The following is a 27,562-nucleotide window of genomic DNA, read 5'->3' on the forward strand; positions in this document are numbered from 1 at the left end:
CTTTAAAGGAGATTCCTGACTTGTATAATTTTGATATTTGGTTATACCACACTGGCAACCTTAGAGTCCATTACAACATGTATGTATAGATACACAACTAATGCAGACATTGAAAACAAAATGTGCCATTTGCCTCTGCATGCATGTAGCTGGTAAGAGTTTTCTTTTATTCCATGGTTGTTGAATCTGTTTTGTCAGGCTGCAGCAGGCAATTTCAGTGTTTGCATATGTGTAAGGATATGTTTTTTTTTCTGTTTTTTAAATCAGAGATAAAGCTGCACAGAGAGATAATGAAGAGGAGGCCGCAGATGACCCCAGGAAGCTTAAACCTGGAGAAATTGACCCAAATCCAGAAACAAAACCTGCCAGACCAGACCCGGTGGACATGGATGAAGGTGCTTCATTCAACACATTTTAAAGCTAAACTCCAGGCCAATATAAAGCACAACTGAGTGCAGCTCTTTAATCATTGATACAGTGATGCATTTTTTTTTTTTGTATATGTAACCATTGTGAGTAACTGAATTTGACCTGGTATCGGCTTCTTGCAGTCCCCTGTACCATAGAGCTTAGACTGGGAAAGACTGTGGCCAAACTGGGAGACAGTCAGGTATGTGAATATGCTGACAATCAATAAGCTGTCAGCAGCTACTTTACTGTCCAAACAGCAAGCCAGGGGTAGGTTGGTGTTACCATTCCATAAAATGTTACTAAACCCTGGACCCTGCATTCACTATATCTGGTCTCTTACAATACACACAACATGGAAGTGCAATTATTTTAGTAAATCTAAAAACTGCTAGATACCATTTCTTATCAGCAGAATATGGCAGTCCTGTGACTTTTATCAGTGGCTGGCTGAGCACTAGGTAATCTTGTAGGAGGAGTTTTCATTCTCCCATGCCTGTCTTAAAAGTCTGCATGACCCCTGACCCTCTGTGTGGGACAGTGCTGATTGGCCCTGATCACATGCACCCTCCACACAAAACCTCTATATTATTATTATGCAGGATTTATATAGTGGCAACAGTTTGCTCAGCACATTACAACATAAAGGGAGACAATACTGTTCAATACAAGAGGGTTAGGAGGGCCCTGCTCCTTGGAGCTTACAATCTAAGAGCAATACACACCAAACTGAGCATGTGCAGAGTGCCTCCTAGGGCTCTGTACCAGCAGCAGATGGATTGGGGACAGTGGAAGAAGAGGAGGATAAGAGAAGACAGGATCAAACAGCCTTTTTACACAATGCAGAGGATTAACCCCTTAGGTTCCTCAGTGGGCATAACAAGCATGCTTTACTGCATATACAGACTGATTTTACTGTTGTGGGTTTAGTAACACTTTGTTACAAGGAACATCCTCCTGACTGTGTTTATATAATTAGTACATTTCAGAACTCTATGGGTATAAATACAAATCATTTGTTGGATAAAACAGCTTCCATATACGTTTCTACTTTATGTATTTATATGTTTGTCTGGAGTCCAGTTTTAAGGTCCCTTTGTTTTAAAGTTGAGCTACAGGCAGAAAATGTGCACAATTAAAAGTATAAAGTCAAAACTCTTTTTAGATTTATATAGAGTGGTGAAGGGTTAGAACCTCTGTTAGGGTTTTTATTGCTATCTAGGCTTCTGTTATGAAGATTCATTCTCTGATTTTCCTGACCACAATGCCGCAGAGAGTGACAGTGCGTTCAAATCCAGCATTGAGTTGACTCCAGAACAGGAATAGTTCCAATGACAAATGTCTAAGAAGGGATTTCCCTCGCTTCTATTGAGTCTACAGAGCAGGAAGTGAAGATAAATCTCCCTAGCAAGGCACTGATGGCAAAAAGAAAACCCTCCCTTACTCAAACCAAAATGAGAAAAAAAAAAAAAGTTTTGGCTTTACATATATATTAATAAGGGCGTTAATTGCAAAAATATATTTGCATAAGGGGATTTTCCCTAGGATGTTCTATGTACACAAATCCAGATGTCTGCTTCTGTAATCCCATGTGAACATAAATTTCATTAGGAGGTTCAGCGCCCTCAGCTGGTGAGGACTGAACTTAACCTTTTTTTTTTTTGTTCAATCACCCACTGCATGAGTGAATACTCCATTACTTTAGTTTGGTGAGTGGGTGTCAGAACATAAAGGATGCCTGAATTGTTGAAAGTAAAATAAAGTAGGAAGGGAGGGGTTCCTTAGTCCAAAGAGGAAAAAATAGAAACACATAAATATAAATGCTCTAAAGGTAACAAATTATAAGATGACAAGGTTCCTACCAGGATTTTTTTGTTTTTGTTTTGGACTTATGAAACCGATTATAACAGAAGTCTTTTAATTGTTTAACGGTCTAAAAGGGAGTAAATAAGAAAAGTTAATTGTTAGGAACTGTGTACCTTTTTAAAGGAATTCTATGGTCCCTTATTATTTTACAACATTAGCATTGTAATAGCAAAACAAACAATAGTTCTTTCTCCTCTGTTCGTTGAAGAACACAGTCAGATCTTCATGATGGATGGGTTTGATGTCCCTACCTGCAGGAGCAGGACCCTAGGTGTAACCAAAGCTAGAAAACACACCCTAGGATCGGCCCCCTGTTGGTGACCAAACTAACCCCCCCACACCTGCAACACACAGCTTAGTTTTTTGGCTAGTGCATAGGATTTAGGATCCTTTCATATGGGGCGGATTCTGTTTCAATCAGCATGGGTTTTGTGTGATGATCCCCTGCTTATCAGAGCAGAATGGGGTGGATGTCACATCTGTGTCTTCTCAGTTTCTGCAGAGCGGACATAGACAGACCCTGCTGTGCTCTATGGGCAGCCTGATGTAAAAGGACTCTACTATTTGTTTACACTCTACTACTTCTGGTCTGGTCTGCCAGAATTGGAAGAGGATGCAGTTCTCAAAGTTTCTTTTAGGAGACCTGGATGTAGGCAGGTATAAATGGCCACACAATTATGGACCTTCTGAGCAGGTCTGCCTGATAAACTGACAAGCAGACTGGATTGTAGCACCTGTGTGAAAAAGGCCTTAGGACTAATATTTTCTTTTCCCATATTTTTTTTCAAGTGTTTTTTTTTTCTCTGTTGATTTGATTCTTCCTTGACCGCAATCAACTGTGGTGCTGGATGATAGACCAGATAGATAGAGGTGTGTGTGTGTTGGACAAAATTATGGAAACAAGTAAAAGTATGATAAAAGAACAAAATTGTAGGACCACCTTTGCCATCCAAGACTGCTTGAATTCTCCTGGGAATTGACAAATATAAGTCTTGGATGGTGGATAATGGAATCTGATACCTCTTTTGGTCAGTTGACTGCGTGTATGCTTAGCAGATGAGGTTTTCCCAGAAACTATATATGCCGCCATAACCTTTTTGATACTGTACCTCGCAACATGGCAAATAAATTAGCAACTTCAGTCACAGAGGCACCAGCTAATCGGGCACCAGCAACTTGCCCTCTTTGAAACACCGTAAGCTCTGACACGACTGAATTACTAGCAGTGCACACAGTGAATGACGAAAGTGATAAGGAGAGAGAGAACATTTAAAACCAGGCAAATTTTAATGAATAAAACACTCACGTGTGAAGTAAAAACAGGCATGTCTTGGTAAGTGGGTTTGTGTGGTCTGGTGATGGTGTGGTAGCCTGTGCAATCTTCCTTGTTCTTGCCGTTCCAGTGGATTCCAGGGCTCGGGGGGGGTAGCAGGGAGGCTCTGGGTTGTGACGCAGCCCGTGACCAAAACTCCACATATGGTGCGCGTTCGGAGCATGCGCTCTCCTTCCTCAGGCCAATCAGTTGGCCATCATGAGTGAGGCTTATATGGGCAGTGAGGGCGAGCATGAAACCAGCAAGCCGATGGAAAATAACATATGTACTCAAGCGGCCTGATGGTAGTGGTTTATATGGCTATAGACATGCAACAATAACATTCTAATGAAAGGATATGTGCAGTATTTACAATCAGTGTTTTCTTACAGAGAGTTGTAGTAAAAAAAAAAAAAAAAAACTTTCATAAAAGGACGATATCATTAACAAAAGAGAGGGGCTGTAAGCATGACAGACTATAAGGGTCCTGTAAACTTGGGTATACAGGTTTCACACAAAATTTCACGTCTGCTCATTTGTTCTAACTGTCCCTGATGAAATAGCAGACATAGTAATGCACAGGGTTAAACTAGCACCAGTTGTACAGCTCCCAATGTACACAGAACAATGTCTTTTGGAACACTGACTTATGAAGGTTGGTGTTCCCCGTGACTGCGTGCAGCCTTGTTCTGTTGTCTGTTGGCGTGTTACAAAACTAGTCTTGAACCCCTCTGCCCCACCCCCCAAGCACATGCATTTATCTGCCATGGTAGGACGACTTTGCCAGCTTCCAGGCTACTATGCAATGGTAGACTCCTTGGCGATACAGACCTGGTCTTTCTGTCAAGTGAGTACTATCTGCAATAGAGTCGGTTATGACCTGAGACTTGGAGGTGGTATGGAGAGGGAACAGGGGGGAAGGGGTTCGAAATGCTAACAGTAGTTCTATTTGACAGTTCAGTAGTGCTGTATATCTGCTGGCCATCTCTTTCCACAACTTCTGGATTCCTTGTGTGCCTTGCATATTTTCTGTTGCTTTTTAGTTTTGATTTCTAAGGAGAACATATCCTATGGTGTTGCTGCAAGCAGTGATTCCCGTAATGATTCCACTTTCTAAAACTCCTCCTCTCAGCACCTCTGTAGTTCAGAATTCAGGCTCTGTGAAATGTGTGACACAGCAGTGCTTACTAGGGATGCACCGTTTCGGCTGAAAATACCCCTATCGGCCTTCGGCCAACATGAGAGTAAGTACTGATGCAGGTGCTGAAAATAACCCCGCCTTCGCCGCCACAAACGCCTAGTTGTTCTCAGCCTTACCTGAGAACCCATCCAACGATCCCAGCGCTGGGCATAGAGATCGGTGAGGAAAAGATGACATCCACTCATCTCTATGCCTTTGGAGGACCCGAGCATATAAAAAGTTTATATAAAAAAAAAGTAATATATTTTTTTTTTGAAATGTTTAAAGCCCCCCCATGTGCTCAGGCGTAGTGGTGAACTCATATGTAGGCCATGCCTTCATATGTAAATGGTGTTCAAACCACATATGTGAGGTATAAGAGCAATAATTCTAGCAATAGACCTCCTCTGTAACTTTAAACTGGTAACCTATAGAAATTTTTAACGCGTCACCCATTGAGATTTTTAAGTACCGTAGTTTTGGTGCCATGCCACGAGCATGTGCAATTTTAAAGCATGACTTGTTGGTTATCGATTTACTCAGTGTAACATTATCTTTCATATTTAAAAAAAAAAATGGGGCTATATATTGGTTTTTTTCTAAAGTATGCAAATTAGTACTTGTGAGCCACTTTGTGTATGAATTAATTAGTGCTAAGGTTCGCTGACATTACTCACATCCTCATTATATGTGTATTTATACTTCTTTAAAAAATAAAAAAATGTTGCGCTCCAAAATTAACCATTCCAATACCGGGCAATTTTACACCTTCCTGCCCAGGCCATTTTTCACGTTTCAGCGCTCTCACACTTTGAATGACAATTGCGCGGTCATACAACATTGTACCCAAACTAAAATTTTATCATTTTCTTCACACAACTAGAGCTTTCTTTTGGTGGTATTTAATTGCCGCTGGGGTTTTTATTTTTTGCTAAATTAACAAAAAAAAGACCAAAAATTTTGAAAAAAAATACGTTTTTCTTTGTTTCTGTTATAAAAGTTTACAAATAAATAATTGTTCTTCATAAATTTAGGCCAAGATGTATTCTGCTACATGTCTTTGGTGAAAATAACCCAAATGAGGATGTATTTTTTAGTTTGTAGGAAAGTTATAGAGTTCACAAACTATGGTATAGATCTGAATATTGATCAATCCTGAAGTACTGACAGCCAATCTAATTTCTTGAGGTCCAAGAATGTCAGAACAGTACAGATATCCCCCAAATGATCCCTTTTTGCAGAGTAGACAGTCCGATGTACTTCATAAGAGGAATGGCGAGTTTTTTTAAGTTGTATTTTTTTTGTCATAATTTTTCGGAAAATGAATAAATTAGAAAAATTAGTTTCACTTTTATTTTTATTTTTTTACATATTGTCACCAGTGCAGTACAGCATCTTCATATAACTGGCATGGCGGGGATCAGGGACACTGGTGACAGTATGAAAAAAAAAAAATATATATTTTTTTTTTTAAGATTTTTTTTTTCATATTTCACTATGTCCAAAGTAGTACAATGTTACCATAGTAACATTGTACTACTTTGGGGAAGTGATCAGTATTTTTTTTTTTTTCTTTTTACACGATTTGCTTATAGCAAAGAATTACTTTGCTATAAGCAAGCATTTACCTGAATGACATCGATTCATTCAGGGTTTTTTTTTTTTTTGTGCTTTGCTGTGATTTGGCCACAGCTAATCACATGACATGTGCATGTGATTAGTTGTGACCATTCACAGCTAGACACTAGTATACAATGGATGGCATGAATGAAGCCATCCATTGTATACAACTGTCATGGGACCTGCTGTGATTGGTCACAGCAGATCACATGGTACCGGCAACGGGGCCGATACTCAGATCTGTCATCAGCCGTGTCCGAGGTACACGGCCGGTGACAGATCGCGCCGCTGCACGGCTCTGCAGGAGCGCGATCTGCGCATGTGCGGGAGGACACCATATGGCGTCCACCCGGAACGCTGATGACATTTGCCGGCTGCCATTCGGCCATAGGGCGGGCGGCAAATAGTTAATAATAAATATTTAGTGTTATATCTCAACATCCACTTTCATGATTTTCTACTTACTAAATATAAATGTGCTTAGTGCCAAATATTCAATTATCAAATTTTTTTTTTTTAATCCTTAAAGTGTATTTTGTTCCAAAAAAATTGCGTTCGAAAAATATATTCATTTTTAAAAACTGTCCGTTTTTGGTTTTCGGCCAAGTGCATCCTGAATTTTCGGTTTCAGCGCCTGAATTTCCATTTTGGTGCACCACTAGTGCCTCCTTCACAGGACATAGTGACTACGTATCACAAAATTCAAGGATGTATGTGTTTTGGGGATTTTCACAAAATAAGTTTATAAATACCAAAACCATTCAGAATAGAAGAGTAGAAATTAATTGAAATACAATGTGAAAATGAATATACGATTTTTTATTTAGACCATAAATGCGCTTTAAGAAGTCAGGGACCTTGGGTCTACTCTGTATGCCTAGTAAACCTACCTTGCCTGGGATGTGACTGCGTGTAAATATCAGTATCTGCTGTGCGTTTGACTGTTTTCTGTAGCTGTCAGGAGCAGCTAATTGCAATGTAAAAATTTTTTTTTCTCACAGAAATTGCTAAAACAGTCCTAAAAGTATAAAAATATTTTTTCCGGAACTCAGTGACATGAAATAAAGACTTTCAATGGTGTAATAACTTATTGTGAAGAAATAATTGCACACCTATGGAATATTTGTGTCTGAATTGAACATTATGATGGGAATATCATGACAAGATGACATAATACACAACTATAATGTTGTATACACTGTAGTGAGTTTACCCCAGTTCCTTCCTAATGTAGACCTTTTAGTCTTGTTTGAAAAAGAGGCCAACGGGCAGTAGAACTAAAGTAACATCTTGGCTTTCATTATGTCCAAATCTCAAATTACCATTTAAAAGTGTTTTTTTTTTTTTTTTTGCTTGTTTTTTTTCCGCACCCTTGCAGCTTCAGAGCCTCCCTTATTTAATCAGTAGCTGTTGAAAAAACTGATTATTTTGTATCCCTCCCATCAGCCTGTTTACTTTGAGTACATTTACTTGCAGTGGACTTGATTGGCTTACAGTCCTGCCCCTCTCAGTCTCAGTGTAGCTGCGTATGGAACTGCAAAAGACCAGGTCAATTTCAGGTACCTAAAGCAGAACATGGTGCATTGTGATCCACCTCCCAAAGTGTGTATTAAAATAAAAACCCAAAAAACTATGCAAAGGTTTTTTTGTTTTTTTTTTTCCCTGCAGTCTTCTATCTGTTCTAGTAACTTCACAGAAGCTTCCTCCTCTTCCTTCGGCAACAAGGAGTGGGCATTCTACCAGGACTGAGTGGCACTCAGTACATGAGTGTCCTGGAAGAATGCTTTGTTGCTGAAGGAAGAAGTGGATGCTGCTGTGACGTCACCAGACCAGCTAGAAAGACTGCAGGAAAAAGGTATGTATAGTTCTGGAGTAATGTGAGCCCAGCCTACGTGATGACGTGGTCCTATAGGGCGTGTAAACAAGCTGGGCTCACAGGAAATGGGCAAAATTATGAAAACACCGTTCTGCTCTGAGGACCTCTAACACTGACAAGAGATCTTAAAAAGAGTAAGTAGAAAGTGGTGGTATTTGTTTTTAAATATATACTGGAAACTGGAAGATATGGGAGAAAAATGCAAAAAGTTATTAGAGTTCTACTTTAAATTAGTTGCCTTTTAAGATACACTTTAATGATTTATTAATAAATACCTAGATTTATAGTTTGTGTGTGTGTGTATGTATGTGTAATAAATATATATATATATATATATATATATATATATATATATATATATATATATAATCATTTTTTTTTGTTTTATATCTTCCTGGAGTTCACCTTTAAATTATACACAGAACTCTCACTCGGGTTGTGTTTTTCATTGCTTGTGTCTTGTCACACATTCAGTGCATGTTTGAAAAAAAAAAAAAAAAAAAGACATATAATGGTTCTATTTTCCAGACGAACTTGAGATGTTGTCTGAAGCCAGAGCACGTCTAGCCAATACTCAGGGTAAGAAGGCCAAGAGAAAAGCTAGAGAAAAGCAACTTGAGGAGGCAAGGTATGTTGCTTTATCATCTCAGGTGGACACAATGCTGTCTATTTGTGTATTGCATAATGGTTGCTGACTCTGTTCTGTGATGCTTCTGTTCCCAGGCGTTTGGCGGCTCTTCAGAAGAGGCGGGAGCTGCGAGCAGCAGGGATTGAGATTCAGAAGAAAAGAAAGAAGAAGCGGGGTGTGGATTACAATGCTGAGATCCCATTTGAGAAGAAGCCCGCACCAGGATTCTATGATACCTCAGAAGAGAACTATGATGCTCTGAATGCAGACTTCAGAAAGTTGCGGCAGCAGGACCTGGATGGGGAGCTGAGATCGTAAGTTATTAAAGCCTGTTTCTGAGCACAAGCTTTTTATTTATTTTTTTGGTTTACCTACACTTTGAGGTAAGTTATCAGTCACACGGGAGTACAGTTTTCTCAGTGAGTCAGCCACTACAAACTTGGATTTTAAGAACTATTAGTAAAAGGCAACCACTGTGAATCGCTGTAAGGCAGTCAATGGAGCCTGGGTTTGTAACAAGCCAATATAGCTACTCCTATTTACATTTGTAGTTAAAATCTATGTGAGGAAACCAGGCTTTTAAATCCTTAAAGAAGTTACATTATATTGTAATAATGTCCCCCAATGGACCAATTCCTATCTGCCTGGTAGTTGCTGAGCAGCCTGATTGGACAGCTTGCCCTCCTCTGCTGTCTGACCATGCTGTTGACATGGAAACAAATACAAAATAAGGGTTGATTGACAGCGCTCGTCAGTACAGCAGGCATATGCTGGAAATGAGCACTGTCATTCAGTAGGGGAGGGGACAGATTGGATCACACACAGGGCTGTACGGGGCTCCATGATCACGACTATTATTTATACAAACTATTCTGCAACAATAAATGCAGCCTATGTTTCATACTAGCAACTGATCACAGCCGTGCCAGTGTTGAGTGGGTTTGAATAGTTTTTGTATCATCCCTGGTACATCCAGGCTTTGTTTGTAAACTTACAGTTTGATTTACTAAAGGCAAATAGACTGTGCACTTTGCAAAGTACAGTTATACTCTGCAAGTTGAGTTGCTCCAGAGCTTAGTCAGTGACCAAAACCTCTGCTGACTTTCATCATCCAATCATCTTGTACATGATTGGATATTCTTTGCAAAGTTAAACTTTAGCTCATTTACTAAGCTCTGCACTCTTGCACAGTAGAGGACAGGGGAGAGAGAGAGGGACAGGGGAGAGAGAGAGAAACATATCAGCACAGGAGGCGGCAGAAGTAGTTTTGGCTGTAGCCCTCCATATAGGAATGCTAACAATTTGGGCTTCAGCTTGGGATGGAACTAAGCAGCACAATAGCAAAATTTACTTATAACAAATCACAGGGCCGAGGGTCAAAACAGGACCAGGTACTACATACACTTGGTTCCTTGGAGAATTCCACTAAGATTTTTTTGAAGGTAGTTATAATTCTCTTTAACACACACACGATTTTTTACATCACACTGTTTCTTATATGTTTAGATAACATGGTGAAAAATGTATACATTCACTTTCACAGCCAGCCTAAATGATTGCCCCCCACCTCATCCTCTATTTTCCAGCTATGGGATATCAACGCTGGGCTGGACTTGTGCTTTCTGGCCAGTTTACAGCTACAGTAGCTGAGAATGTGTAAATCTGGTAATCCGACAGGTGGCTGTACAGGTGTAAATCACTTGCACGCACCCCGAGTACATTTGTCCCCCTATGTGGCATAAAACATTTGAACTGACCACCCTTTTATTCTCCAGAAAATATATAATGTTTTGGGGTTTTAAGTAATTTTTTGATATGAAATTATTATTATTTTTTTTTTTTAACCACTTCAAGTTCGGACACTTATACCCCCTTCCTGTCCAAACCAATTTTCAGCTTTCAGTGCTGTCCCACTTTGAATGACAATTTCGCGGTCATGCAACACTGTACCATATGAATATTTTAGCATTTTTTGGAGACAGATAAAGCTTTATTTTGGTAGTATTTATTTACCACTGGGATTTTTATTTTTTTTTTCTATGTAAATGAAAAAGTCCAAAAATGTTGAAAAAAGTGTTTTTCTTATAAAATTTTGCAAATAAATAATATTTCATCATAAATCTTGGCCAAAATGTATTCTGTTATATTTTTAGTAAAACAAAAATAGCCCAAATTAGTTAATAACCAAAAATTATAATTTTTAAACATTTTGTTTTTACATTTTTATTTTTTTTTAGATTATTTGTTTTTTTTTTACATACTGTCACCCTAGCAGTACAGTGTCACCATGGTGACACTGTACTACTTGTGGGGGGTGATGATTTTTTTTTTTTTTTTTTTTTTTTTACACTGATTGCTTTTACACCCATCAAGGCTGTAAAAGCAATAATTTCTCCTTCTCTCTGGCTGTATTCTTGCACAGCTTGTCACATGGTAGAAGGCTGTTGTGAATAGCCTTGTACCATGTGACCTCTGTGATCAGAAGTGACATCTTGCTTACTACTCTGCATGTGATCACTGATTGGCCAGTCAGTGATCACATGATCGTGACATCAGAGAGGTCCCGTATGACGATCGGTGTTCCATTGTGTCCGAAGCACACAGGGGGCACTGGATCGCGGTGCTGCGCGCTCCCAGGGAGCGTGCACAAGCAGGGGGCGGGGAGGCCGTTTATAAACAGCCACCCGACCCTGCACTGCCACCGTCCAGCCGTTTATATACAACAGCCGGACGGGAGGTGGTTAAGTGTGCAAAATGCAAAAACAGCTCTGGCAGAGAAAGGGTTAACCCAGGAATCCATGCCATGTATTTAGTGTTACTAAACTCACAACAGTAAAATCAGTCTGTATATGCAGTAAAGCATGCTCACTGTGGAAGGGGTTAATCCTCTGCATTGTGTAAACAGTCTGTTTGATCCTGATTGCTCTGTTCCTCCCCTTGTTTAACCCCTTTACGCCTAAGGGTAAAACAAATCTAAATACCTAGGCAGAATTTTGCAACGTTGACATGTGTTAGTAAAACCGTACATATCATCACAACTACTTTCTACATCCAGGTGAATTATACTGCATTTTTTTCAGGACAAATTGGGCTTTCATTTGGTGGTAAATGGTAATGGATATCTCCTGATTTTTTTTTTTTTATTATCAAAGGAAAACTGGCCCAAAATGATACAAAAATAATAATTTTTTTATTTAGCTGTGTGTTTCTTGTTACTACCATAACCTACAACCAAAGAACAACCCAAAATAAATTCTCCAGCTCTTGATGTTCGCATCGATACTATATATGTGTATGTTATTTGTTGTTTGTACCCGTAATACTGCCCAGAAACAATAGTACGCATTTTGTTTTTGTCTTTTTTTTTTTTTTTTTTTTTTTTTAAACCTAAAACACACTGACACCGATACCATTTTTTTAAAAAACCCTGACCTTTTGACCTTGACCCAAACACTAATCCTGGCACGGAAATAGATCAAACCTTGATCTAGGTATTTTTTCTTTATTTTTTTTATATAATTTTTTAATATTTATTTATCTTTTTTTTTTTCACAAACTTTTTTTTTTTCTCTCTATGCCAGGAGTTAGAGAGATACAATTTATTTCTCTTCTCCATTCATAGAGAGAAAAAAACAAGGGGGCTGGGCTGCACAGTGACTGATCACTGTGATAGCCAATCAGATGCTATCACAGCGATCATGTGACCCGGAATCGGGGGTCCCGATTGTTAGAACAGGACCCGGGGGCTCTCAGTGACACCGAGGTCTTTGTGCTGGGAGCGTGCAGTGCGGCTCCCTCCCAGCACAAAGACAGGTACGCAAATATGCGGCCCCGCGGAAAAAAGCCCAGTTCCGTAAGGCCGCATATTTGTATGACGTCGGCGTCAAGGGGTTAAGCAACGACTTATCTCCTAATAAGACACTGAACTGTAGGCATTTTGCACATGCTCAGTTTGGTATCGCTAGAGAGGTTTTTTTTTTCTTGGGAGAGTGCATGTGATCAGCAAAGGGCCAATCAGCACTGGTCAGACAGAGGTCAGGGGTTCTGCATCCTCCTAGAGCAGAAAGAAAACTCCTATAAGCTTTAGCTAGTGCTGAGCTGAACACTGATAGAAATCACAAGACTTCACTAACTGCTGAAGAGAAAAGGTATTTAGCAGTTTATATATTCTAAAATAATTGCATTTCTATGTTCTGTGTGCTGTGGGAGACCAGATATAGTGAATGCAGGGGCCTGGGTTTAGTAACACTTGAATGTAAATTGGTTCACTCACATAATTTTCAATTGCAGTGAAAAAGAAGCACGAGAGAGGAAAAAGGACAAGCAGAACATAAAAAGGAAGAAGGAATCTGATCTACCTGCTGCCATCCTTCAGACAACTGGTGGGGTCTCTGAGCTGACAAAGAAGAGAAGCAAATTAGTTCTGCCTTCTCCCCAGGTATAAAATGAGCACACATATGTGCTAATATAATATTGACAACAGGGATGTTTATGCCCCAAGGTAGTCCTAAAATCTTGATGTCCCTGTGGATTTCCCTGGAACATCAAGATCTACCACAGATTCACTCTCCTTTGCTACCTTTCTGCACTAGGAGTCCACCCAGAGTAAGCTCCTTTGCCACAGCTTTCCTGGGTTGGCGATTTCACTACCTCTTGTCTCCGATTACAGTGCTCAGACCAATGTACTGTCATATGAGGGAAGACATGCTCCTGCATACCGGGACACCTTACTGCCTTATAGCAACAAGGGCTCTGATGGAGCAGGGAGACAGATTGGGAGTGTGGATGGCGGAATATACCTTGCTGAAGAACGACTGGTTATCAGTAAAGAGTGTCACTTTTCCATCAAGCCCATCTCTGGGCACTAGAAAAAAATACACTTACAGTGGGGCCTTCCCACACTTCAAGGGTTAAATACTTAAGTCTGCAGTTAGAGGAATGAGCTGTAATACTTCTAGGCTTTTGCGTTACAAAAGTGGAAGAAAAACTCATGATCATTATGTCCTATGGAACTCTTCACGCTGGTCAGTTACGGATCCATGGCATTTTTTTAAAATCCTGCTTGCTGCATTTTTTGTGCCTGAAAACAAAAAAAGCACCAAAACCAACCTGTGGTTGCATTTTTGGGTCCCATGTCCTTTTTTCACATGTGCAAAGCACGGTAAAAACGTAGCCTTATTCATTTCTCCAGAAGTCTTCCTCCATGCTGTGTGACTGGTACCTCCCTGTGGCTCTGGTGGGCGGTCGCACTCTGACTTCATCGAATACAATGCAGGACTAATAATCCTGCCTTGTACATGAGGACCCGCACACAACCCAGATCTTCAGGGAGAAGAATGCCAGTGGTTAGGGAATGGAGTAAGTAATGCAGCCTTTTCTTCTACCCTTCAGACTTAATTCGCAATTAACCCTTGTTAAGGAAGGGGGTAAGGGTACAGTCACACCTCTGAATTTTGGTGTGTTGAGCAATACATAAAAACAATCCCTCTTACTGCATCCTTCATGCAGTTTAGAGCAAAACACCCCTTCTGTAGGGATGCTTGGTAACTCAGGTGCACCTAGTACACAGAGGGCTTAATGTAGCCTAGTGACCTACAAATTCATGTTTATACATGGAGCTGTACCTCAACACGTATGGTTAGATTGTGCCTTTGTGTCATGCTATCTTGCCAGCTTTATGAGGGACTACACACAGGGGTTGACTTACTCAAACTGGAGAGTGCAAAAGCTAGTGCAGTTGTGCATGGTAGCCAGTCAGCTTCTATGTTCAATATGTTCAATTTAGCTTTGACAATTATAAGCTGGAAGCCAATTGGTTTCTATGCCCAGCTGCATCAGATTTTGCACTCTCCAGTTTTAGTAAATCAACCCCACTGTGACACTTTTGAGCACGGAATTCTTTGTGCCAGAATGTGTCATTCCCAGGACCAGAACTTGTAGGTTTCACTTCACTTCCGTATGTGGAAATGGTATTACATGGACTCTCATTTAAAAGAAAGTCCTTCTAGCAACTGGAATTCGAATCTTTTTTTCTGTTGCAGAAATATAAATTGCGCTTTAAGGAAATGTACCTTTTTTTTTTCTCTTCAGATATCGGACGCAGAGCTGGAGGAAGTAGTAAAGATTGGCCAGGCCAGTGAGCTTGCCCGCCAGACAGCAGAGGAATCTGGAATCACAAACTCTGCATCCAGCACCTTGCTTTCTGAATATAATGTTGCCAATAACAGCATCGCCTTGAGGACGCCCAAAACTCCTGCCGCACAGGACCGCATCTTGCAGGTAATCTAGACATTTTTAAATTGGCAGTGCATTATGACCAAACTGAAATGTAAATTATTATGACCACTGAATCGCAAATCTGAAATCTAACCATGAATTTTCATTTTGTAACCTCACTTCTCCCCATTTTCTTTACTGCCTGAATTAGACACTGTCAATTTAAAAAGAAAACAAAAATGGTCTGCGACATTTACCTTCTTTATTATGTGATACCCTTTCATGATGTGTTGTACTGAAGGGGTTGTGAGCCACAATCGGGTTCAGGTTTGGATATCTGCTAATTTTGCTCTCCTAATTTTGAGAAATGGATTGCACGTGCACGCCGGAAAATGATCACACTGACAACTGTCCAGTTTAACCACTTCCTCATCTCTGTTTATTGCAGGGCGGTGCTTAACCTTTACACACAGAGAACAATAGGGTATACGTCATTATAATATAAAAAAACAGTCACAATCTAAAAGACACATTTTGGTTGGCTGAAATACAGAAAGAAGGCAGGAACTTGTTGCTTGAAGCTTGGTTGTCGCTCGTTATCTCTTCACTCCCTCACATATTCAAGGTGCAATTGCAAGATCTTCACAGCTCGACGGGAGGGGTCGAGAACATTGCTGAACAAACATTTTTGAGTTAAGGAGGACTACAAAGCCCAGCATACAATAGATATACACACAACATCTATATTTATATTTATAAATATGAAAAAGTATAAAAGTAGATAGGTGAAAAATGTATATATTCAACAGGAAACCAGATAGGCATTTTACCATATCCATCACAGTACTTATGCATCTACCACTAAACCCAATAAAGGTATGAAGTTAAAAAAAAATACTTGTTGGTATAAAGTATAGACACCTAGAGGTGTATGCAAATAATTGATGCAGCATATAATAAACCGCTTTTATGACTGAGCCTTGGATGTTCTGAAAGGCAAAGCTGACATTTATTTGTAACAGACATCAGGTAATGTTGGGCTTTGTATCACCCAATTCATTATGTTTTAATATAACTTCAATTCTCAGTCACAGACACATACACTATATTGCCAAAAGTATTGGGACAGCCCTCCAAATCATTGGATTCAGGTGTTCCAATCACCTCCATGGCCACAGGTGTATAAAATCAAGCACCTAGGCATGCAGACTGCTTCTACAAACATTTTTGAAAGAATGGGTCGCTCTCAGGAGCTCAGTGACTCCAAGCGTGGTCCCGTGATAGGTTGCCACCTGTGCAATACATCCATCTGTGAATTTTCCTTGTTACTAAATATTCCGCGATCAGCTGTTTAGTGGTGTTATAACAAAGTGCAAGCAACTGGGAACAACAGCAACTCAGCCACGAAGTGTTAGGCCGCATAAAATGACAGAGCGGGGTCAGCACATGCTGAAGCGCACAGTGAGCAGAAGTCGCTTAACTGTCTGCAGAGTCAATAGCTGAAGACCTCCAAGTGGCCTTCAGATTAGCACAACAGTGCGTAGAGAACTTCATGGAATGGGTTTCCATGGCCGAGCAGCTGCATCCAAGCCTTACACCACCAAGTACAATGGAAAGCGTCAGATCCAGTGGTGTAAAGCGCACCGCCACTGGACTCTAGAGCAGTGGAGATGTGTTCTCTGGAATTACGAATCACGCTTCTCTGTCTGGCAATCTGATGGACATGTCTAGGTTTAGCAGTTGCCAGGACAACTGTACTCTCCTGACTGCACTGTGCCAAGTGTAAAGTTTGGTGGAGGGGGGATCATGGTGTGGGGTTGTTTTTCAGGGGTTGGGCTTGACCTTAGTTCCAGTGAAGGGAACTCTTAAGGCATCAGCATACCAAGACATTTTAGACAATTTCATGTTCCCTACTTTGTGGGAAGAGTTTGAGGAATGCCCCTTCCTGTTCCAACATGACTGCGCACCAGTGCACAAAGCAAGGTCCATAAAGACATGGATGAGCGAGTTTGGGGTGGAGGAACTTGACTGACCTGCACAGAGTCCTGACCTCTACCCGATAGAACACCTTTGGGATGAATTAGAGATTGCAATCTAGGCCTCCTTGTCCGACATCAGTGCCTGACCTCAGATGTGCTTCTGGAAGAATGGTCAAACATTCCCATAGACACACTCCTAAATCTTGTGGACAGTCTTCCCAGAAGAGTTGAAGCTGTTATAGCTGCAAAGGGTGGGCCAACTCAATATTGAACCCTACGGACTAAGACTGGGATGCCATTAAAGTTTATGTGCGTGTAAAGACAGGCATCCCAATACTTTTGGCAATATAGTGTATATCTTTTCACTAGCAATGCTTGGCTAGGTAGTGTTTGCATCTAGCAGTGTTCCTTCCATCATGTGTGAATGCAGTGTCGGGTGCAGGTTGGCAGTATTTGATCTGCACTATTGGCCATGTGTGGATTATGAGGGTTTAGGAGGGGCTTTTCCAAAATGGCAGGTAGTATGTGCTTTCCTTTTGTTTTTCTGATACTCCCCGCATATTAAATCTCAACTGCTATATCATATGTTTTAGATCTTGGCAAATATTTTTTGAGGCGGAGTTTATTAGGTTTGTTGCCAAAAGAATCGTCATGTAATTTATTACACAATGCCTTATAATTGACTTTAACTTATAAGATAAGAAAACTTTCAGGCAGTATTTTCTGAATGTTACTTTTCCCCTTTCCATCCTCCACTGTATACACATACAGTTCTGGTACCGAGTCTACCAGCTTTTCACCAAAACATTTACCTGTTGTTGGTACATCCTGCTGTTTGCACATGTGACTGTATATTTAGTGACGGTGCCTCCGTCTTTTAACCTCCATTCTCCATATATACTGGCAGTCGGCTTCTGGTATAAAAAGTCTCCCACTGCTAATAACTTATTTGCATCCCTTTCAGTAGATCATGTGGCATGTTGCAACTGCTAATAACTTATTTGTGATGGGAGACTTCTGTACTGGGAGCTAATTGCTGCAGATTAGCCAATGTCAGGCTTGTCACTAAATGTCAGGTCCACTTTGAGGGTAATGAAGAGACTTTGGGATAAACCAAAATAGTTCCAATACCTGGCACATGCACAATAGCAGCAGGAAGGTAATAACACTGTTGCTACTACACATGCACAATAGAATGTGCCATCCACAACAGCCATACCCAGCTGCAGGTACATACTGTGGTCCCTGTAGAAGGTGTGTGTTTACAGTGGGATTATTTTTGGTCCTGTCGCTTCTGCTGTGACTTACGTAGGCAATGTAATCTCCTGCCTGGCAGCTCACACCCCCAACTTCCCTGCTTGAACTGTGCTGCTGGCCAAGAAGAGTGCATATAAATTTACAGCTGGAAGCTCCTGTAACCACCCCCTCACCACCACAGCCCTAGTACCTCTACCCCTCTAACCACTGTGCTTGCACTCCCCACAGTGCCAACAAACTTCACACCGCTGTGCTTTCACCCCCCTCCCCCCATGCCTTCACCAGTTCTGCTGACCCCCGTTCTACTTTTCCCACCCCACACCTGCATACCAACCCCCTCATGCCCCCTCTCCCACATGCATAAGCTTCAGTTGCCACTGCACCAGCATCCACCTCTGTGCTAATTGTCACTGCACCACTGCTTTCACCAGTACCCACTGCCACTGTACCAATATGTGCTTCTGTGCTGTCCACTGCAGTGACACATCCTCCAGATTCCCTATATCCAAGGCTCAATATGTTATTAAAATGAAACATTCATTACAATTAAACAATATTCACTGAGACCCGGTAATGCAGTATACAGTAACCTATAATTACCCAGCAGGCCCACTATCTGGACTGCACTTGTTTCTGTGCATTTTTCTTCTGTGCTAACAAATCTAAATGTTTATTCTACAGTGAGCATCAAATATAACTGAGGATTTGGTAAACATGATGTGATCTTTATGTATTTTGCAGGAAGCCCAGAACTTGATGGCACTTACAAATGTTGATACCCCTTTAAAAGGTGGGCTTAACACGCCCCTCCACGAAAGTGATTTCTCAGGGGTAACTCCACAGCGACAAGTGGTGCAGACCCCAAACACGGTGCTGTCCACACCATTCAGGTGAGAATACCCATTCTGCTTATTTGTAATCGACTAAAGGGTTGCTTTTCTTGCTGATCCAACAGCTCATCCCAGTGGTAGTCATGGTAGCAAGGCACTTACAAGGCTGTTGAAGTTTTAAAGTTATACACATTTAATAACCAGATGACTCATTTATGCTGTGTGTAGATTACTGCTCAAAACGTACAATTATATACACCAAACGTATATCATTCTTCTTGATTGCTTAAAGTGGGACTCCAGTCTATGGTATCTGTATACTGACTGCACTTATTTAAATCTCTCTATCGTCCCTTAAGGGATACAGCATTATTATCAAAAGCAACCAAGGATTTCCTGCCATCTATAGGAGAAATGGACACTAGCAAAATTAGAATCTGAGGACCAGTCCCCTAGAGGCTATAACTCCTCCCACTTCAAACCTGCTCAGTTATGCTTAGTGTCCTTAGGAGAATGGATGGCGCCTTCCTTTCTGCTGTATTTTTCGCTTCGATTTCTTCACTTTGCCATGGATGACAACCGTTAACAGTTTGTGGCTCTTCTCTTCAACCTTGCTTTGACCCCAAGAGTGTTCACAAATGTCCTTGTGTTGGTTCTGGGATTTCTTTGTCTCTGTATTCCAGTCATCACATATCTCTATAATCTGCAACTGCGTGAACAGACTCCTGTGACCTTGGATGCCAGTGTGTCAGTTTCAGTGCAGACCTTGGAGAACTTTGCATTGATACTGAACTTGACAAAGTCATCTTTGATTCTGTCATATTAAGAAAAATATACAGTAAGCGCTCAATACTGGTGGCAGCAGCTGAACATAAAAGGAAAACGCATATAAAGTCCCACAATACATAAATATACAAATGCAGCGCTTCAAAGAGTGATAAACACAGTCCAGTGAAAGAAGTGCTCCGTGATTCCTAGTGCAAATGGTGGAAATTTACACTAACCAGATAGCATAAAATTATACGCATGTGTGTATATATCCTGTGGAATCCCCTTCTCCACTCAGATCTGGTCAAAAGAATAGCCGGAAAAGGTAGGTATCCTGCGCCCTCGTGTGGTGAAAGAGTGGTCCAGCAGGTCAGAGTGATGCCAATCTGAGAAAAGCCTCCCCCGTCTCAGGAGATCCTTAGGGGCTGTGAAAATGGAAGAAGCTCCTCACAGGAGACACAGGGGAGTACTCATAGTGTAGTAGAAAAGGCTTTATTTTAAAACATCTGTGCACAATGAACAGGGTATAGGCAGATATGGATGAAACACACTGACCCCTTGATATCACAGATGGCCGCCGGGCCTCCTCGTGGCACCGGCGGCTTAGTGTCAATGGCGTCCTGGGTCCCACCTATACCCACCTATACCCTGTTCATTGTGCACAGATGTTTTAAAATAAAGCCTTTTCTACTACACTATGAGTACTCCCCTGTGTCTCCTGTGAGGAGCTTCTTCCATTTTCACAGCCCCTAAGGATCTCCTGAGACGGGGGAGGCTTTTCTCAGATTGGCATCACTGTGACCTGCTGGACCACTCTTTCACCACACGAGGGCGCAGGATACCTACCTTTTCCGGCTATTCTTTTGACCAGATCTGAGTGGAGAAGGGGATTCCACAGGATATATACACACATGCGTATAATTTTACGCTATCTGGTTAGTGTAAATTTCCACCATTTGCACTAGGAATCACGGAGCACTTCTTTCACTGGACTGTGTTTATCACTCTTTGAAGCGCTGCATTTGTATATTTATAGATTCTGTCATATTGTTTGGAGTACTTACTTGGGCCGCCTTGTGGATACCTTTTAGGCCAAGGTCTTCCTACATCTGGAGAAACTGCAGAGTCAGATTCAGCAGCTTCAATCCCTATGTCTGTGTTCCCCTTGGAGCTTCATGCTACTTCTGGGATTGAGGTATCCACTTTTGAAGCGGCTCCTTTTGCTTAATTCAGTGCCACAACTTTACAGCAAAACATCCTAATAGAGTGGAACAAGTCCAGTCTTTGGATGATATGATCTGGTTACATCCTCAAACCAAGGTGCCTCTATCATGGTGGTTGCTGTCTCTGGAATTGTTGGAGGGCAAACTTTTATTATTCCCCTATGTTAGAAGATTGTCACAATGGACTCCAGCCTTCTGGGTTGGAGCAGAGTTTTGGACCATCTATCTTTTCAAGGTTGTTGGTCTCTGGAGGACTCCCGGAGTTGTTAGTGATGTCATTACTTTTCTGGACTTCCCTTCTGACCTCTCCCCCCTCATCTGGTCCTGGTTCAGTCAGACGATGCCACAGTTGTGGCCTACATCAATCAGGGGCACCAGGAGTGTTGTGGCAACAGAGGTAGATTCTATCCAGTTGTCGTTAGAATTTTATTTTCCAGTGATCTCTGCTGTGCACATTCCCAAAGTGGACATCTAGCAGGCACATTTTTCTTAGCAAATGAGGTCTGGACCTGGAAAAATGGTCTCCCCATTGAGAGGTGTTCTGGAACATACACTATACAGGCATACCAGGGTTTACGAATTTAATGCGTTCTGCGGGATGTTTCATATTGCAAAAAATTTGTAAATCGAAATGCGGTTTCCCATAGGAATACATTGAAAACTCCGTTCCAGAGGTCAGAAAAAAGTTTAAAAAAGTCTTTTTATCTGTCCAAAACTCTTTAATAAGTGCACTTTAAAGGCATAAATTCTGTACAGGGACATCATTAAAAAACAATTAGTAAATTAATTGAAAACCAATTAATCAGTTTCGGTGGTCAGAAAAAAGTAAAAAAAAAGTCTTATCTGTTCAAAACTCTTTATAGAGTGCACTTTAAAGGCAAAGGGCCGGTGCTATAAACGCTTCTTATTGCGAAAACAATTTGTAAACTGAGGCATTATTTTCAATGGATTTTCATCCGTAATTCAAAAATGATGTTAACCGAGCCGATCATAAACCGAGGTACGCCTGTATTGCCAAATGTATTGGGAGATCCAAATCATTGGATTCTGGTGTTCCAATCACCTCCATGGCCACCAGTGTATAAAATCAAGCACCTAGGCATGCAGACTGCTTCTACAAACATTTGTGAAAGAATGGGTCAAACTCCGTGAATTCAAGCATTGTACCGTGATAGGTTGCCTCCTGTGCAATGAGTCCATCCTTGAAATGTCCTTGTTACTAAATATTCCACAGTCAACTGTTAGTGGTATTATATCAAAGTGGAAGCAAATGGGAACAGCAACTCAACCACGAAGTGGTAGGCCACATAATATGACAGAGTGGGGTGAGCGTACAATTATTATTATTATACAGGATTTATATAGCAGCAACAGTTTGCTCAGCGCTTTACAGTATAAAGGGGGACAATACAGCAACAATACAGTTCAATACAAAAGGACTAGGAGGGCCCTGCTCCTTGGAGCTTACAATATAAGTGGGAAGGGCTGGTGGTACAAAAGGTAATAACTGGGAGAAAGAACTGATAGGAGGAATACAAGATTCCATTATTAGCTGAAAGCAGGATAGGTTTCCCTGAAGAGAGAGGTTTTCAGAGATCGCCTAAAAGTGGTCAGAGTAGGCGATAGTCAGATAGATTGGGGTAGAGCGTTCCAGAGGATGTGGGAGGTTCTGGAGAAGTCCTGAAGACAAGCATGGGAGGAAGGGAGCTAGAGAGCAGGAGGTTGTGGGATGAGCGGAGAGGACGGTTTGGGTGATATTTGGAGACAAGATTGGTGATGTCATTTGGGGCAGAGTTTTAAATGGCTTTATATGTTATTTGTTAATGTTTTAAATTTTATTCGTTGGGCAATGGGAAGCCAGTGGAGGGATTGTCCGAGAATGATGGCAGATAATGGAACGGTTCGTAAGGTGGATGAGTCTGGCAGCAGCATTCATGATGGACTGAAGAGGGGATAACCGGTGATAAGGTAGGCCAATGAGGAGGGAGTTACAATAGTCAAGGCAAGAGATAACAAGGAAGTGAAAAAGATGCTTAGTGGTTTTGGTGGTTAAAAATGGGCATATCATGGAGATGTTGCGGAGGTGAAGTCTACAAGATTTGGACAGTGATTGGATTTGGGCCTGAAAGGGCAGATGGGAGTCTAGGATTACACCTAGTACCAAGGCATGAGGGGAGGGACTGATGATTGTGTTACTGATCTTGATGGAGAAGTCAAGGTAGGGGGCATGGGCTGGAGGGAATAGTATGAGCTCCATTTTGGAAAGATTTAGTTTGAGGAAGTAGAGTGACATCCGTGCTGATATGTGACTTAGTAGGTTAGTAATGCGAGAGAAGACTGAAGGGGTGAGGAGTAGAAAGATTTGTGCGTCATCAGCATAGAGATTGTACTTTAAAGCCATGAGAGTTTATCAAGTGACCAAGGGAGGAGGTGTAGATTGAGAAGAAAAGGGGTCCAAGGATAGAACCATGAGGGACCACTACAGAAAGAGGAAGTGGAGAGGAGGAGACAGAGTTATAGGTAACACTGAAGGATTGCTGCGATAGGTAGGAGGAGAACCAGGAGAGCGCAGAGTCTCGAAGGCCAAGAGAGTGGAATTTTTGGATGAAGAGGGGATGGTCAACAGTATCAAAAGCCGCAGAGAGGTCAAGTATTAAGAGTATGTGTAAGGATCAATTCCTGTCTGTAGCCCAAACTGTCCCTGTTTATTTTCCCTACCACGCCTAGGAGAAATAAAGCTCCAGTCACCAAAGTGTGCAAGCTAAAGCTCTGAAAGTTTAATGCAAGACAAGAACTGTTATACAGAACTCAGTGGGTGTTGCTTAATTTTAGGATGACCAATAAAACATTCCACTCTTTATCAGTATAGTTACGTGGAGAACAGAAACTGCAAATGGTTGATAACTACCATATAAGGTGGTTCCGTTTACTGAGGATAGAAACTAAACTCCAGAAACGAGAGAGAAGTTACAAGCAAAACTCAAAACCGAAACGAACTGTTGACACATCTAGAAATGGTTTGCAGTATACAAAATGCAAAAATGGATGCCAGTTAATAAGACATATTTACTTACAGTTCCTCTCTTTTGTCACCTAGTGACAACACGTCAGATTTCACAGTTGTTTCCAATATGCATCCGGGTTCTTTAAAAGCTTGTCAAAAATACACATACAAAATTTAGCAACAGCATAAATCATAAATATTAGTAAAAGACATAACAAAATCAGCATGCCTACTTAAACCATCCAAAAATATCTCCAAAACTTCCCAACCCTTTAAAAGGGTTCCTGCCATCGTCGGCTATGGATCGAGCTCAAGCTTCTAAAGCATTTACCTGGGCTCTATGATTCTCAATGACTTCATAGTAATCTGGAATTTCAGCAGATATGTTATGTATCCATGTACAACACTCATAGCTCACTCACACAGCCTGGTCAATGCTGCACCCATTTGTTCTATTTTCATTTAATTCATGAGCATCTGTTTTCAGCTTTCAAGTTCAACATTCAAAAGATTCTAGATTCACTTCTAGTTGTGTTTGATTTATAATCTGATCCATAATATGTGAATAATTATTTAACCTTCTCATCAATTCTACCCCCCACCCAGTCCATGTAGGGAACCATGACCAGGCTTGGTCTTCTGTTTTAAACAATTTCCACTCATGCCTACGTTTCAAAGGATATTGGGTATGACTACTAGCCAGTAAAGCATCACTGTGTGTCCCATAACATCCATTACTGGTGCCAAGGTGGATAAATAACACCATCCTTCCTGTTCCTGGGGGATCCATGGATAACAAGTATTCCCACAACATACCAGGACTCCTTCAGTAAAAGCTACTGATTTGATTTTTCCATGCTTGGCTCACATTTGGGTTAGGGTAACCAACTAAAGCTAGATTAATAAAAACTCAGGTTTATTATTAATCCATAATATTTTCTGTGGTATGCATTGGGAGGACTTTGTCCATTGTGTTAAGGCAAATGAGGTTAGGTTGAAGAGTTGGGATGCAGCTGGGTTTTTCACATTAATGGGGATGTTAAAATGAGGCTTTAGGGATTTTCACATGTATTTTTCTTGAGTCATACATTTGGGGGTAGAACAACATTTAGCCCTTAGCACCATCAAGGGTCACATGTCTGCCCTGGATGCTCCTTTTTAAAGTCCTCTTTCTAATAGTTCACTGATTCTTGATTTCATTCAAGCAATTGCACATGTTGCACTCGCTTTTTAATCTTCACCCCAATCTATTTTGTGGCCCTATTTTGAACCCTATTCAGGACACTTCCTTAACGCTGTCCTGTAAGGTAGCTTTTCTTGTGGCCATCACTTAGGATAGAAGAGTCTGAGTTATCAGCATTGATTTTACATGACAATGTTTTTTTGAGGCCAAGGACCTCCTTTTTTGCTCTAAGTCATCTCTACATTTTGCTTTAATGAGGATATTGTGTTTCCTTTGTTGTGTCCAGTTCCAGTTCACCTCAAGGATACCTCTCTCTATTGTCTGAATTTAGTGAGGGCCATCAGGGTTTACCTTCTTTTAAGCAGACCGATTCCTGTTTTGTTCAATCAGAGTTTCTCTGCTTCCAGGTCCACTCTTCCAAAGTGGATTTGTGCAGGAATATGAGTTGCCTCCTTCTTCTGGTAATGTCCACTTCACCGAAAGCAGTGAGTACTTCTTGGACTTTTAGTTCTCAGATCTCTGTGACTTAGCTGCAAGGCTGTGATCTGGTCTTCTATTCACATATTCTGTAAGTTTTGTGGGGTGGATGTATCTGCCACTGTGGATGATAGTTTTGGCCAAAAAGTTCTGCAAGCAGCTATTTAGTGCCCTTGTTTTTCCTATTTTTGGGTTTACTCTTGTTGGACTTGTTTGCTAGTGTTGTGGTGTCCCTCCCCTCGATTTGTCCCTCAATGGTCTCTGAGAAAGGGTGAGTACGAAAATTTTATTTTTCGTTTCTGACGCTTTGAACGTTCTCAAAATATAATGTTTTTAAGCTCTAAAATGTTAATATTAAAGCTCAGTATGTTACCTGAGGAAAGCATTTTATGGTGAGTACAAAATCTTACAATATGATGTGTTGCAGTTCTAGAATTCCCTAATATAGTGCCTGTACATTTGAAAAATTGACAGTAGTGGTCACTCTAGAACAGAGAGTGTTTTAAGAGTTACAAGGCGAAGGGGTTCTCTAATCCAGGGACTAATGGGAACCATGCTAACTGATAGGTCACCATAGTCAGAGAACTCAAAATGTTATTAGCTCACGAGATTTTAGGCTAGATCAATTGGTATTATTTAGGCAAGGTCAGTAGGTATTTTTTGCACTTATCACAGAATGGTACACTTTCAATAGTGTTTTTACAGACCAAAAGTAATCAAATAAGAGAAAAGAATTTTTAGGGTCTGCGGTTGTTACTTTATAACGCTAGAAGTTACAGTGGGCATACTCTAGTGGTTTCTGCGTAGGTGTGTAACATAGCCTAGTAGTTACCTCCATGCTGCCAAACAAGCCTAATTTTTCACTGCCATTAGTACTCTGTCATTCTGCCCTCATCGTCTCTTCTCTACTTTTAACTCTCTACTTTCTCCACCACCATCACCTCCACCCAGTAACTCCATGCTCATGAGATTGCCAGTCACTTAAAAAAATAAGTCTGATGCAATTTGTGGGGGATCTCCACTACACGGATATCTATCCTACTTAACATAATCTGTATAAAACCACACTCAATACTTTCCTCTTTTGACCTTGCTACTACTGAAGAGGTTGCTACACTTTTCTCAGAAGCTCACCTTACCACCTGTCTGCTGGACCCTGTTCCCTCACAACTACTATGGCCACCCTCCTCTTCTATGCTGCCTCACTCACATCTTCAATCTCTCCCTCTCTACTGGCACTTCTCCCTCCCTACTGAAACATACACTGAGCACCCCAATACTTAACATTACTGGACCCCACCAGTCTGAACAACTTAAAACCCATTTCCTTGCTCACATGTACCTACTGTAAGAACGCTTAGTCCACAACTGTCTAAGCTCCTATCTCATTGACAGCATCCTTTTTGACCCCTTACAGTCTGGTTTGCACTCACTGCACTGAAACTGCCCTAGTAAAACTCACTAATGATTTACTAACTGCTAAAACCAATGGTCACCTCTCCATACTCATACAACTATACCTTTCTGCTGCCTTTGATACTGTTGACCATCCCTTCCCTCCTCAAAAAAACTCCACTCTCTTGTCCTTCAATACTCTGTTCTTTCCTGGTTCTCCTCCTACCTATTACAGCACTCCGTCAATGTTACCTATAACTCTGTCTCCTCACCTCCACTTACTCTTTCTGTAGGGGTCCCCCAAGGTTCTGTCCTCGGACCCATTCTTCTCCATCTACAT

The 27,562-nt window shown here is 41.0% G+C and overlaps 1 protein-coding gene across 1 annotated transcript in view; it reads left to right on the forward strand.

Moving 5' to 3' along the window:
- Nucleotides 1–27,562, forward strand: part of CDC5L (cell division cycle 5 like) — a 93,285-nt gene that overhangs the window by 15,254 nt on the left and 50,469 nt on the right. The window contains exons 4-9 of the mRNA XM_089686060.1: nucleotides 268–395; nucleotides 8,791–8,890; nucleotides 8,986–9,204; nucleotides 13,181–13,328; nucleotides 14,981–15,169; nucleotides 19,084–19,232. Of these exons, the coding sequence (XP_089542186.1) occupies nucleotides 268–395; nucleotides 8,791–8,890; nucleotides 8,986–9,204; nucleotides 13,181–13,328; nucleotides 14,981–15,169; nucleotides 19,084–19,232 (933 nt within the window). The remainder of the gene's footprint in view (nucleotides 1–267; nucleotides 396–8,790; nucleotides 8,891–8,985; nucleotides 9,205–13,180; nucleotides 13,329–14,980; nucleotides 15,170–19,083; nucleotides 19,233–27,562) is intronic.

The sequence above is a fragment of the Staurois parvus genome, unplaced genomic scaffold (genome assembly GCF_062004578.1).
Source record: "Staurois parvus isolate SC_StPar_1 unplaced genomic scaffold, SC_StPar_1.0 ptg000390l, whole genome shotgun sequence".
NCBI classification, from domain to species: Eukaryota; Metazoa; Chordata; class Amphibia; order Anura; family Ranidae; genus Staurois; species Staurois parvus.